The sequence below is a fragment of the Phyllobates terribilis genome, unplaced genomic scaffold (assembly GCF_046119375.1).
Source record: "Phyllobates terribilis strain yellow unplaced genomic scaffold, ASM4611937v1 Scaffold_7__3_contigs__length_470593459, whole genome shotgun sequence".
In the NCBI taxonomy this organism is placed as follows: Eukaryota; Metazoa; Chordata; class Amphibia; order Anura; family Dendrobatidae; genus Phyllobates; species Phyllobates terribilis.
In genome coordinates, this window is record NW_027362767.1 from 231658668 (window position 1) to 231672747 (window position 14080).

Genomic DNA, 14080 nt, shown 5'->3' on the forward strand with positions numbered 1-14080 from the left:
TTCATTTTGGCCCTCTGTGTATTTGAGTTTGACATCCCTGACATAGAGAGAACATAGTGATCATTTTGGTTACAGGGGATTTGCTGACTGTGTAGGCAATGTAATAAAATAAAATTGTATGTTAGCCTATTGACAATCATCTAACTTTACAACTGCATTCATTTACAATACATGTACGTCATCCAGACATTATAGCGCTTACCGTCTTGTCATGTCCTGTAGAAGCCAGAAGTATACCGTCACGGGAGAAAGACAAGGTTCTTAACCAGTCCACGTGTCCTTTCAGGAGAAAGATCAAGGCTCCTCTACGTGGGTTCCAAATTCTTATTGTTTTGTCCCATGAACCAGAAGCCTGAACAAAAAATAAAAAAAAACTAATTGATAATGTACCCCAAGGTTCAGTGATGCTGGGTCCTCTCTTTTCAACTTATTTCTTGATTATATAGAAGATGGCATTGATCATGTTTCTACTATTTTTGCAGATGACTCCAATCTATGAAGTATAGTGCAGTCTATAGAAGATAAGTTACATGCTGATTTGGATAAAGTTTTTGGGCATCCACTTGACACATGAAGTTCAATGTGGAGAAATGTAAAGTTGTGTACATGGTAACTACTAATAATATGTGGACATCATAAAACTAGGAGAGTCACTTATAGAGGAGGATCTGGGTGTATGAGTAGATCACAGACTAAGTAACAGCACAATGTCAATCGGCAGCTTGTAAAGCCAACAGGATATTGTCGTATACTAAAAGAGGCATGGATTCGCGAGACAGGGACGTAACAAAGCGTTGGTGCGACCTCATATGGAATAGGCAGTTAATTTCTGGGCACCAGAAAAGGTACAAAAAAAAAGCCACAAAACTGATAAGGGGCAGGGAGGATCTTAATTATGAGGAAAGATTTAAATAATTATATTTATTTAGTCTTGAGAAGTCTAATGGGGGACATGATTAAGTACATAAATGACCCACAAAAAAGTATAGTCAAAAGTGGTTTCATGTTAAACCCTCTGAAAAAACAAGAGGGTATTCTCTTCACCTCGAGAAAAGGAGGTTCAATCTCCAGAGCAGACAAGGCTTCTTTACCAGGAGAACTATTAATCTGTGGAGTGGTCTACCTCAGAAGCTGGTCACAGCAGGAACCATCAATGGATTAAAAAAACAGCATAGGATTTTTTTTCTGAAGGAAAAAAAATCATAAATACTAATGTAAATATAAAATTCTTGTTCTGAATGTTGATCCAGTTGATTGATACTCAGGATCAAGAGGAAAAAACTTGCTCTTTAGGGTAGACTGGGTCATGTATTATTCCTTATTCCTTCCCATCCCTTGGTTGAACTTGATGGACATGTGTCTTTTTGAGTCCCTGTTTTCGGGATTGGTGGAGTTCCCAGCTGGCTGACCTTCAGCAACTAAAAACGTATTACCTATCCCTTAGATAGGTGGTAAATGTTCTAAGTGGGGCATCCAGATAAAGAACGGACAATCCCTTATGGACCCCATACACATTAGACTAACGTTGGCTTAACCCATTGATATTGATGTGTTCGGTCAACAGTCTAACGTGTATGGGGGTCGCCGGCCGACTGATGGTCGGGAGAGATGTAAATCGTGCATGTTTGATTTCGGACTGCCAGTCGCATTGTTCTCCAGGTGATAAATCACCGGCAAACGTGTCAGTCAGTGACTTCCTCATAGAGAAAACTGGAGCGATCGGCCGAACGAGCCCTACGGTGTATGGGAGAGTCGGCTGAGGTTGCTGTTGGCTCAACGATCAGCCAAAGTGTCCTTCTGCCATCTAATGTGAATGGCCGGTTTTAAAGCTGAAGACTCGCTCACACCAAACTTGTTCATAACACTGTTGCTTCATTGCCCGATAAACGAGGCCCAGAGATTAGAAATACGCGAGCCATATTCTCTTACCAACATCCCAGAAACAGAGAAGCAGACACAGCTGATATTTCCCGTATGTCCTTTCAGAGCTCGGTCTGATGCGTCATTATGGAGACTCCACACTCTGACGGTATAATCCCAGGAGCCTGTGGCCTGCAATTAACATTAAAGAAATGAGTGCACCGCATTGTAATGTCACATTATTATACATTTTTAGAAAATCAGCTTTGCTAGTTTAATTTTAAAATGTTAATTAAATGGTAGCTGAAGGTTTAGTGTGAGACTGGAAAAAGATAACTGATGTACTCTAGAAACAGCATCGCTGTTATTGACAGGCTGGATCTGCTGTTGTATGACCTGAGTGGAGCATGTATGGGAGAGACAAACATAGCATCCATGTGTATGGATGGGTGAACCGAGCTGACCATGCATGTGTATGGGAGAACCGAGCTGAGAATGCATCTTGTCCTTGGTGGGATTTGAACCCTGGACCCCAGCGCTGCAAGGCTGCAGTGCTGTCCACTATATGCATGTACTCTATATGAGGGAGCCAGGCAGAGTGTGCACGTGAATGGAAGAGTTGAACCGAGTGTGCATGTGTATTGGGGACTCCAGCCAAGCATGTATGTGTATGATAGAACCAAGTCGAGCATGTGTGGCACCCCAGGGGTCTGGTTTCCACAGTAACAGCAATGTTATGTCTGAGAGCAGGTGGAAGGTCTCTTGGTCAGGAATCCTATGCATGCCACACCTCCTGCCCAGTCCTGGGAGGGGAAGAGCTTCCCCTATATAAACCTGGGGCTGAGGCAGGGTTAGAGAGTTCAGAGGGAGAGTGCAGCCAGGAGGGCTGACAGGGAGCTGTGGCTCCGGCTGGGCCCAGCTCCTGGGCCATGCCAGAAGTAGAGACAGAGAAGAGAAGCAGCTATGGGAAGAAACAACAGGAGCTCTGTGGGAGCAGTGTTACAAGGAGTCAGGGGCTGGCAGCTGCAGAGCTCGCCCTGACTGAGAAGATTTCTTACCGGACCCGGAGTCCGAGGCTGTGGGGACTAACTCCTACCCAGCAGCAGAATCCGTCAGGCAGGGGATTTCAGGTCCTCTGGCCAAGAAACCCGAAGGCACGGTCACACGCATGGGACCAGCACCGCCGTCGTGGAGCGGAAGCTACTAGAAGGCCCCGAGTCACCGGCCATACGGGTGAGCACCACACGGTACACTCAGGGACGTGGGCTACTTATACCCGCCTCTAGCAAGGTAGCCAGAAGAGTACAGTTAGTTTGGGAGGCCTACAACTCCGCCTGGCCAGGGGAGATCCCATCTGCTCAAGGACTGACCAGGCCCCAATCGCTAGCCAGTACTCCGGGAGGGTCTATCTTTGTCACCAGTAAAGACCCTGAACTACACCGTACCGTCTCCGAGTGGTTCCTGCTACCCCCATCATCCACGTCGGCTGCCCTGAGGCCATACCCCTCCCGTTGGGGGTTATACTATCACGCTGCACAATCCTACCACCGGCCTCAGCGGTCTGCCCTGCAGCAGCAGCTCCTTAGCTGTACTCAACGGGTGGCGTAGTCGTCCAACATCTACCGCTGATACAGCGCCACTTAGTCTGACTCCCTGGGCACGGACCGGATCACCGCCACGAGACTACAACCCTCAAGAGATCCGGCTCCGGGTAAGCTCCCGCGTGCGCAACGCAGCGCGACACAGGCCCAGGGGCGCGTCAACTTTTGGCGTAGTCGGCAGGATCTCGTGCCCGCAACCACCGGGTACTGCGTGCCTGAAAAAGACTGTTCAAACTTACCAGTGGTGAAGATTCCCGCCATCCGGCGCCATCTTCAGCCTTCTTCCCGCCATCGGTGAAGATTCCCGCCATCCGGCGCCATTTTCAGCCTTCTTCCCGCCTTCCATGGAGTTTTCCCGCCGTTGGACGCCATCTTGAAGACGCCGCGCGGGAAGAAGAGGGGCGTGGACTCCAAAAGCGCGCGAGAACTGAAGCCCCGCCTCACGTCCAGACGTCGCGTAAGGTCCTGGAAGGAGCCCAGCAGACGCTGACGTCACAGGAGCGCGACGGAAGGTCCTCAACCCTGACGATCCACTGCGGAGCCGCGGCCTACGGAAGAGGATCATCGCAAGGTAGGCCACGGTCCACTAGGGGGGAGAAGGATGTCGGATACGGAGGAGAGCTTCACCGCTTCAACCCCCGCCAGCGCCACCGCTGTTGCGGTCATGCCTTTCACCATGCCCTATATCCTGGGGGCAGCCTGGCTACCCCAGTACTCAGGGGAGTCACATACCCTGCATGACTTTAGAGAAAAGCTGGATAGCCTCTTCCAGGTGTACCCCCTCACAGAGGAGCAAAAAGTGAGCATCCTGGTGGCCCAATTAACCGGGGCAGCCCAAAGGGAGGTAAAGTCCTGGCCACCTGGGAGGAGGACTGTCGCAGAGATACTAACCCAGCTAACCGAGGAGGAGCTGCAGTACTACCAATACGAGGAAAGCCAAGAGGACCCGGACGGGTCTGAGGACTACCCTCAGGAGGGAGCACAAAGAGGACATAGCTACTGAAGGGAAGTAGCGTGAATAAAGAGCTGTAAATAGTTACCCGTAAGGGTACAAGGACTGCTGCTAATTAAAATATGGTCCCCGTTGGGATTAGTGAATTGTTCCCCATGTGCCCCTATCTTAAACCAGGCTGAGGACTGTGAGCAGCCATTCCTTATCCCCACTGACCGAGGACTGAGAGCGGTCTTTCTTTCCCTCTACCTGGCCGAGGACTGAGAGCGGCTATATCCTGTAAATAATTATGTGTTTCTAGTTATTTATAGGAGTCCTTGGTGGATTTACCGGGAATCCTTGTACATGGTTGGAGCGTAACCTAGGAATGGACTAAAGACTGTTAAGGACTCGGGGCAGGACAGACCCCTACCTGGTTACGTCTCCCTGTTTTGGTGAAATGGACACCTTGCTTTTCTTCAAAGACTGCACCCGGTTGCGGACACGCCGTAACCATCTTTATGTGTTTTTCTTATTGTATTATTATTGTTTATACCTTGTTATGTTTTTCTAAAAATATGTTTAGTCCCGGAGTACTAAATTTCACTAGGGGGGAATGTGGCACCCCAGGGGTCTGGTTTCCACAGTAACAGCAATGTTTTGTCTGAGAGCAGGTGGAAGGTCTCTTGGTCAGGAATCCTATGCATGCCACACCTCCTGCCCAGTCCTGGGAGGGGAAGAACTTCCCCTATATAAACCTGGGGCTGAGGCAGGGTTAGAGAGTTCAGAGGGAGAGTGCAGCCAGGAGGGCTGACAGGGAGCTGTGGCTCCGGCTGGGCCCAGCTCCTGGGCCATGCCAGAAGTAGAGACAGAGAAGAGAAGCAGCTATGGGAAGAAACAACAGGAGCTCTGTGGGAGCAGTGTTACAAGGAGTCAGGGGCTGGCAGCTGCAGAGCTCGCCCTGACTGAGTAGATTTCTTACCGGACCCGGAGTCCGAGGCTGTGGGGACTAACTCCTACCCAGCAGCAGAATCCGTCAGGCAGGGGATTTCAGGTCCTCTGGCCAAGAAACCCGAAGGCACGGTCACACGCATGGGACCAGCACCGCCGTCGTGGAGCGGAAGCTACTAGAAGGCCCCGAGTCACCGGCCATACGGGTGAGCACCACACGGTACACTCAGGGACATGGGCTACTTATACCCGCCTCTAGCAAGGTAGCCAGAAGAGTACAGTTAGTTTGGGAGGCCTACAACTCCGCCTGGCCAGGGGAGATCCCATCTGCTCAAGGACTGACCAGGCCCCAATCGCTAGCCAGTACTCCGGGAGGGTCTATCTTTGTCACCAGTAAAGACCCTGAACTACACCGTACCGTCTCCGAGTGGTTCCTGCTACCCCCATCATCCACGTCGGCTGCCCTGAGGCCATACCCCTCCCGTTGGGGGTTATACTATCACGCTGCACAATCCTACCACCGGCCTCAGCGGTCTGCCCTGCAGCAGCAGCTCCTTAGCTGTACTCAACGGGTGGCGTAGTCGTCCAACATCTACCGCTGATACAGCGCCACTTAGTCTGACTCCCTGGGCACGGACCGGATCACCGCCACGAGACTACAACCCTCAAGAGATCCGGCTCCGGGTAAGCTCCCGCGTGCGCAACGCAGCGCGACACAGGCCCAGGGGCGCGTCACATGCATGTGTGCTGGGGAGCTGAGTTGGGTAAGCATGTGAATGGGAGAGTCGAGCAAGGTATGCATGTGTATGGCGGAGCCGAGCCAAGTGTGCATGTGTATGGGAGTAGCCAAGATGTGCATGCATGTGTATGGAGGAGAATATGTATGGGCAAGTGAGCATGTGTGTATATGGGAGACGCGAGCATATTTGTGTATGGGGGAGCCAAGCTGTGTATGGGGGAGCTGAGCATGTAGAGAGATAGCTGTAGGCTGAATAAGCATTTGGCTGACTGCCATCTTAGGGGAATGGACGCCTTCAGAATAAACTCAACTTTTTATATAAATGGTATATTTATTATTACCCTGGAAATTCATGGCAGCCAAATCAGAGCCCTGCAAACCTCCTTCTAACTACCAGCATCCTGATTAATAGGCCTGGCATGACGTCCTGCTTGCATTGTGCCCCAACTATAATATAATGCCTACTAATCAGATGGTAGGAGGAGGATCACAAGGCTCTGGCCTGGTGGCCACGGATGACCAACGTGGCTGCTGGACCTTGATCTGCAAATATTTTTTTCCTCATCTATTCAAATAACTGAAAAAAAAGGTGAAGTGATAGAAGCCCAAATGGTAAAAATACAACAATCTTTATTAGAAAATATGGTAAAAGCTGTAAAAGAATAGTAAAAAGGGAGGAAAGACAGCAAAGAGAAATCCCCTGCATGTAAGAAGACCTATCAATAATTTCTAATGTAGGAAGTATTAAATAACATATCCTCAGCCACAGAATGCATGGAAACATTTCATGAATCAACGATGACTCCTACTAATCAAATGCATAATCGCGGTTTGTGCTATAAATAATAAGATGACTATAGAATATAGCGATTTGGATACATGTACAACAGTGACTCCTAGTGGTCAAATAGACAATTGCGGTTTGTACTATAATAATGAGGTATAAATGGAACAAGTACAACACAATAAGTGCAGTCTGTGACTCAGATGACTACATAGAGCAATGCATAATGAAATGCATGAGACAGTGATGATGATATCAGTAAATCTCTGTTATTCAGTGGTATATACAGTACAGACCAAAAGTTTGGACACACCTTCTCATTTAAAGATTTTTCTGTATTTTCATGACTATAAAAATAGTACATTCACGCTGAAGGCATCAAAACTATGAAATAACACATGTGGATTTATGTACTTAACAAAAAAGTGTGAAACAACTGAAAATATGTCTTATATTCTAGGTTCTTCAAAGTAGCCACCTTTTACTTTGATGACTGCTTTGCACACTCTTGGCATTCTCTTGATGAGCTTCAAGAGGTAGTCACCGGAAATGGTCTTCCAACAATCTTGAAGGAGTTCCCAGAGATGCTTAGCACTTGTTGGCCCTTTTGCCTTCACTCTGCAGTCCAGCTCACCCCAAACCATCTTGATTGGGTTCAGGTCTGGTGACTGTGGAGGCCAGGTCATCTGGCGTAGCACCCCATCACTCTCCTTCTTGATCAAATAGCCCTTACACAGCCTGGAGGTGTGTTTGGGGTCATTGTCCTGTTGAAAAATAAATGATGGTCCAACTAAACGCAAACCGGATGGAATAGCATGCCGCTGGAAGATGCTGTGGTAGCCATGCTGGTTCAGTATGCCTTCAATTTTGAATAAATCCCCAACAGTGTCACCAGCAAAGCACCCCCACCCCATCACACCTCCTCCTCCATGCTTCATGGTGGGAACCAGGCATGTAGAGTCCATCCGTTCACCTTTTCTGCATCGCACAAAGACACGGTGGTTGGAACCAAAGATCTCAAATTTGGACTCATCAGACCAAAGCACAGATTTCCACTGGTCTAATGTCCATTCCTTGTGTTCTTTAGCCCAAACAAGTCTCTTCTGCTTGTTGCTTGTCCTTAGCAGTGGTTTCCTAGCAGCTATTTTACCATGAAGGCCTGCTGCACAAAGTCTCCTCTTAACAGTTGTTGAAGAGATGTGTCTGCTGCTAGAACTCTGTGTGGCATTGACCTGGTCTCTAATCTGAGCTGCTGTTAACCTGCGATTTCTGAGGCTGGTGACTCGGATAAACTTATCCTCAGAAGCAGAGGTGACTCTTGGTCTTCCTTTCCTGTGGCGGTCCTCATGTGAGCCAGTTTCTTTGTAGCGCTTGATAGTTTTTGCAACTGCACTTGGGGACACTTTCAAAGTTTTCCCAATTTTTCAGACTGACTGACTTTCATTTCTTAAAGTAATGATGGCCACTCGTTTTTCTTTACTTAGCTGCTTTTTTCTTGCCATAATACAAATTCTACTAGTCTATTCAGTAGGACTATCAGCTGTGTATCCACCAGACTTCTGCACAACACAACTGATGGTCCCAACCCCATTTATAAGGCAAGAAATCCCACTTATTAAACCTAACAGGGCACACCTGTGAAGTGAAAACCATTTCCGGTGACTACCTCTTGAAGCTCGTCAAGAGAATGCCAAGACTGTGCAAAGCAGTCATCAAAGCAAAAGGTGGCTACTTTGAAGAACCTAGAATATAAGACATATTTTCAGTTGTTTCACACATTTTTGTTAAGTATATAATTCCACATGTGTTAATTCATAGTTTTAATGCCTTCAGTGTAAATGTACAATTTTCATAGCCATGAAAACACAGAAAAACTTTAATTGAGAAGGTGTATCCAAACTTTTGGTCTGTACTGTATATTTCATTAATCTGCCTGAGTTTGTTCCCTGATGCTGTCAGGTCATCTCACTTATTTCTATAGTTTTATGATCCACGTTGACTTGCAAGCTTGTTTGTTTGTCTCTGCGTTTTATTGCCTCCTGCTGTCTTAAGTTGGTTGATTGATTGTTACCGAGCTAAATTAGTGATAGATCTAAGAATATACCTTCCTATATATTCAGACATAGCCAAGAGAAGGTGATTGTGCAGATTTTATCAAAGTGCCATATTTTTCAAAGTGCCAGAGCAGTTAAACATGGCATTTGGACAGGGCAGGAGACAGATAATCTAAGCGAGACATCCAAACAAACTTGTTTCCAGGTCATTTTCATTGCAAAATGTATTCACTGTATGTATTTGAATCATCTATGTTCTGGCTGCTGCAATCACTCACATCTACCGCTGCTTCATACATTCTGTGCACTCCATCCATATCAGCCCCTCTCTCCTTCCCTCTCCTATGTACGGCCCTCACGCTCTTTTCACAATCTTAAACTGCAGGGATCCATTCACTGCCACCATACAACACATGAGACTCTCTCACAAATCACTTAGCCATCTGCTCACACGCTCTATTCTCCTCCTAGTGGTAGGAGAGATCTCTCCTAACCCCAGCCCCATTTTATAATAGTAAGTTGAACCCCTCCGCTGCTACACTCAGAAACCCTGCGAATCTCACTAATGTTCCTTGCATGCCTTCTGTCTCTTTTAATTATTCCCTCTGGAACTCACGGTCAGCGTATAATGTGGCACCCCAGGGGTCTGGTTACCACAGTAATAGAAATATTACGTCTGAGAGCAGGTGGGAGGTTTCTCTGGTCAGGAGCCCTAAGCATGCAACACTGCCCGCCCAGACCTGGGAGGGGAGGAATCTGCCCTTATAAACTGGGTCTGGGGCGGGATTAGGTCAGTCAGAGCCTGGAGAGGGAAAGTGACAGCAGGAGCTCTGTAGGAGCAGGAGCGAGTGCCAGAGGCTGGAAGCTAGATAGCTCGCCTTGGCTGAAGACACTAAACCCGGACACGGAGTCCGAGGCTGTGGGGACATCCAGGTCCAGCAGCAGAATCCAACCGGCAGGGGATTCCATGTCCTCTGGCCATAGAAGCCCGAAGGCACGGTCACAAGCAAGGGACCAGCACCGCCATCGTGGAGCGGAGGCTAACAGGGGGCCCCAAGTCACCGGCCATACGGGTGAGCACCACACGGTATACTCAGGGATGTGGGCTACTTCTACCCGCACACAGCAAGGTAGCCAGGAAAGAGTACAGATAGACGGGGAGGCCTACAACTCCACCTGGCCAGGGGAGATCCTGCTAGCTCTCAGACTGACCAGGCCTCTACTGCTAGCCAGTACTCCCGGGAGGGTCTGCTTATTACCATCAGTAAAGACCCTGAACTGCACCACACGTCTCTGTGTTTCATCGCCGCACCAGCACCATTAGTACTGGGACGCTCACACCATTACTCCCATCGTCCACGCTAGCTGCCCTGAGGCAATACTTCTCTCGTGGGGAGTTATCCCATACTTGGCTGCGCATACAACATCAGCCTCAGCGGTCTGCAGCGCAGCGGCGGTCCCCACTGACCGCAATCCACGGGTGGCGTAGTCGGACATTTGCTATTACATTAAGACTGCCACTGGTTTGACCACCCTGAGCCACGGACCGGGTCACAGCCACATGGAGACTACAACACCCAGCATGCCACCAGAGGCCCAGTTCCGGGTATCCCCTGCACAGCACAGGCCCAGGGGGCGCGTCAACTTTGGCGTAGTCGGCAGGATTTCGTGCCCGCAACCACCGGGTACTGCGTGCCTGAAAAAGACTTTTGTACTTACCTGTGGCGAAGTTTCCCGCCGTCCGGAGTCGTTTCCCGCCATCGGACGCCATCTTGGGTCGTTTCCCGCCGTCTTCTGCCGTCTTCCCGCCATCCACAGCTGCTTCCTGCCATCTTCAGGACGCCGCGTGGGAAGAAGAGGGGCGTGGACGCCGAAAGCGCGTGAGATCCGAAGCTCCGCCCCACGCACTGACGCTGCGCAAGGTCCTGGAAGGGAGGAAGAGTGACGCTGACGTCATAGGAGAGCGACGCCAGGTCCTCTACCCCGACGATTGACTGCGGAGCCGCGGCCTACGGAAGAAGAGCATCGCAAGGTAGGCCACGGTCCACTAGGGGGGGTAGAAGGATGTCGGATACCGAGGGGAGCTCCACCGCCACACCGGCCGCCAGCGCAACCGCTGCTGCGGTCATGCCATTCACCATGCCCTATATCCCGGGGGCAACCTGGCTACCCCAGTACTCAGGGGAGTCACATACCCTAAGTGACTTTAGAGAAAGACTGGATAGCCTCTTCCAGGTATACCCCCTCACGGAAGAGCAAAAAGTGAGCATCCTGGTGGCCCAGTTAATCGGGGCAGCCCAAAGGGAGGTAAAGTCCTGGTCACCTGGGAAGAAGAGGACTGTCAGAGAAATACTAGCCCGGCTGAAAGACACATTTGACACCCGCACCTCAGCCGAAATAAAGCTCAGATTTTACGGGTGCAAACAGCGGGCACATGAAAGTATAAGAGACTATGCTCTAAACCTACAAGAGGCCCTGAGAGCCATTAAGCAGGCAGACCCTGACAGCGTGGGGAATGAAGACAAGCTGTTGACCGAACAATTTATTGAGGGTCTACTGTGCAATGCCCACCGAACCCAGATGCGGGCAATGGCCTTACAGGACCCTGACCTGGACTTTGCACAGTTCAAGGACAGAGCCATCCGGGTGCTCCGAGAACCGGCACCAGGTGGCGCTGTGACCCACAGGCGCCCTGCTATCACTTATCACCAGGACGCGGCGCCCTTGTCTGCAGGGCCTGTGGGAGCTGATGCGCAGGCTTTGAACAATGACCCGGCTACAGACCTGCACCATCAGGTCCAAGAGCTGACTAAGAGTGTTGCCGCGCTAACCAGAACTGTGCAGTCTTTACAGGTCTCTTCTCCAGGAAAGATCCAGCTGGCATCCGGACCGGAGGATGTCCCGTGGCGCCGACTGAGGAGGACCCCACCAACCAGAGGAAGACCCAGCAACAGATACAACGAGGACGGACGACCCATCTGCCGCCGCTGCAATCAACCGGGACATATGGCAAGGTACTGTCATTTAAACGGGCACAACCTGGGGTAGAGGGCCAACCCCCAGGCATAAGATCATCAGGCCCATCGAACTGGCGTGACAAATACGTAGGGGGACGTCCGGTCTTGCCTGTGGTACTGGACGGCATTCCTATGAGTGCCCTACTGGACACCGGGTCACAGGTCACCACCATCCCGTACGTGCTCTTTAAGCGGTACTGGAATGACTCGGACATAACCCGCTACCCAGATGACGACCTGAGCATTATCGCCAGCAATGGTCAGCCCGTGCCACAGATAGGATTTAAGGAAGTGACCATCAAGGTCGGTAAAGTTGAACTGCCGGCACAAGGACTGATCATTGTGGACATTGACCGTCGCGAGAGTCACCCAAAGATAACCCTAGGTACTAACGTAATTGAAAACTGTCTTGCAGAGGTGATTCTTATTTTGCAACAGGTTGCCAAGAACGCCAGTTCCAGCCAGCAGCGTGTCCTCCAAAAAGAGATCCGGGCACTGATGAAGCGGAAACAAGTGGAACTATCTGGTGGTGAGATAGGTAGCGTGAGAATGTATGACCCGTTCCCTATTGCCATGCCCCCGAAAAGTGAGATGATGATTTGGTGCCGGGCAGCTATTGGTCTAAGAGGTAGAGACTACCAAGCAATGGTAGAACCCGTCTACTCAGACAGTAGGCCCACCATTTTGACAGCACGGGGGGTGGTCAATGTACGCCATGGGAGGGTGCCCGTCCGCATCATAAATATCGGGGAGAGAGAAATATACCTGCCCCGGTATGCCACGCTAGCCAAATTGTTCACCATCAACCAGAACTCTGTACAGGCCGTGGAACCCTTGCCTCCGTCTCAACCAGAGGAAGGTAACGGCTCTAAGAAACCAATGGAGGACTGGTGTCAGCAACTGCATTTGGGTACTGACTCCACTCCCTCACACCAAAAACAGGGAGTCTATCGGGTGGTTCAAGAGTACGAGAGAGTGTTTAGTAAACACCCGCTAGACTTCGGGCGAGTAAAGGGGGTAGAGCATCACATCCCCACGGGAGACCATCCTCCCATAAAGGAGAGATACCGACCCGTACCCCCTGCACACTATCAACACGCCAAGGGGATGCTAAAAGACATGAAGGAGGCTGGGGTAATTAGGGACAGCTGTAGCCCCTGGGCAGCTCCACTAGTCCTAGTGAAAAAGAAAGACAACACCATGAGAATGTGTGTAGACTACAGGAAGGTCAACCGTATCGCACACAAAGATGCGTACCCGTTACCAAGGATAGAAGAGTCGTTAGCTGCATTAAAATCTGCTAACTTCTTCTCTTCTTTGGATCTCACTAGCGGGTACTGGCAGGTTCCTGTAGCAGAGGCGGACCGGGAGAAGACCGCATTCACGACCCCGATGGGACTCAGCGAATTTAACTGTATGCCGTTCGGCTCTGCAACGCACCAGGAACCTTCCAACGGTTGATGGAATGCTGTCTGGGACACCGGAACTTCGAGACGGTCCTATTATACCTGGGCGATGTCATCGTCTATTCCAAGACCTATGAGGACCATCTGGAACACCTGGCAGAAGTGTTTGAAGCCCTGGCAAACTATGGCCTAAAGGTACAGTACCTGGGACACGTGGTGAGTGCTGACGGAGTGGCCCCCGACCCTGAAAAGATCACCGTGATTAAGGACTGGCCAAGACCATCCAGCATAAAGGAAGTGCGGCAGTTCCTCGGGTTGGTAGGCTACTACCGAAGATTCATTCCCGGTTTTACCAAGAAGGCAGCTCCTATGCAGGACCTCCTGATAGGCCAGTCCAGGAAGGCCAAAAACCAGAAGCCACCCTTCAGATGGGAAAAGCTGGAAGAGGAGTCATTCCGCCAGCTGAAGATGGCCCTCACGGGGGATGAAATCCTGGCGTACCCTGATTACAGCCAGCCCTTTATCCTCCACACGGACGCAAGCAACATCTGGCTAGGAGCCGTACTGTCCCAGATCCAGCAGGGGAGAGAACGGGTAATTGCTTACGCCAGCCCAAAACTGCGACCCACGGAAAGAAACCCTGAGAATTACAGCTCGTTCAAGCTAGAGTTCCTGGCAGTGGTGTGGGCAGTAACCGAACGTTTCAAGCATTACCTTGCCTCTTCCAGGTTCACCGT

The 14080-nt window shown here is 50.1% G+C and overlaps 1 protein-coding gene across 1 annotated transcript in view; it reads right to left on the reverse strand.

Annotated features, from left to right (window-relative positions):
• The window catches only part of WDR38 (WD repeat domain 38), a 74095-nt gene that overhangs the window by 8581 nt on the left and 51434 nt on the right, over positions 1–14080 (reverse strand). Inside the window, exons 6-7 of the mRNA XM_073637760.1 lie at positions 1930–2052; positions 203–352 (exon numbers count right to left, since the gene is read on the reverse strand). Coding sequence (XP_073493861.1) covers positions 203–352; positions 1930–2052 — 273 coding nt within the window. The remainder of the gene's footprint in view (positions 1–202; positions 353–1929; positions 2053–14080) is intronic.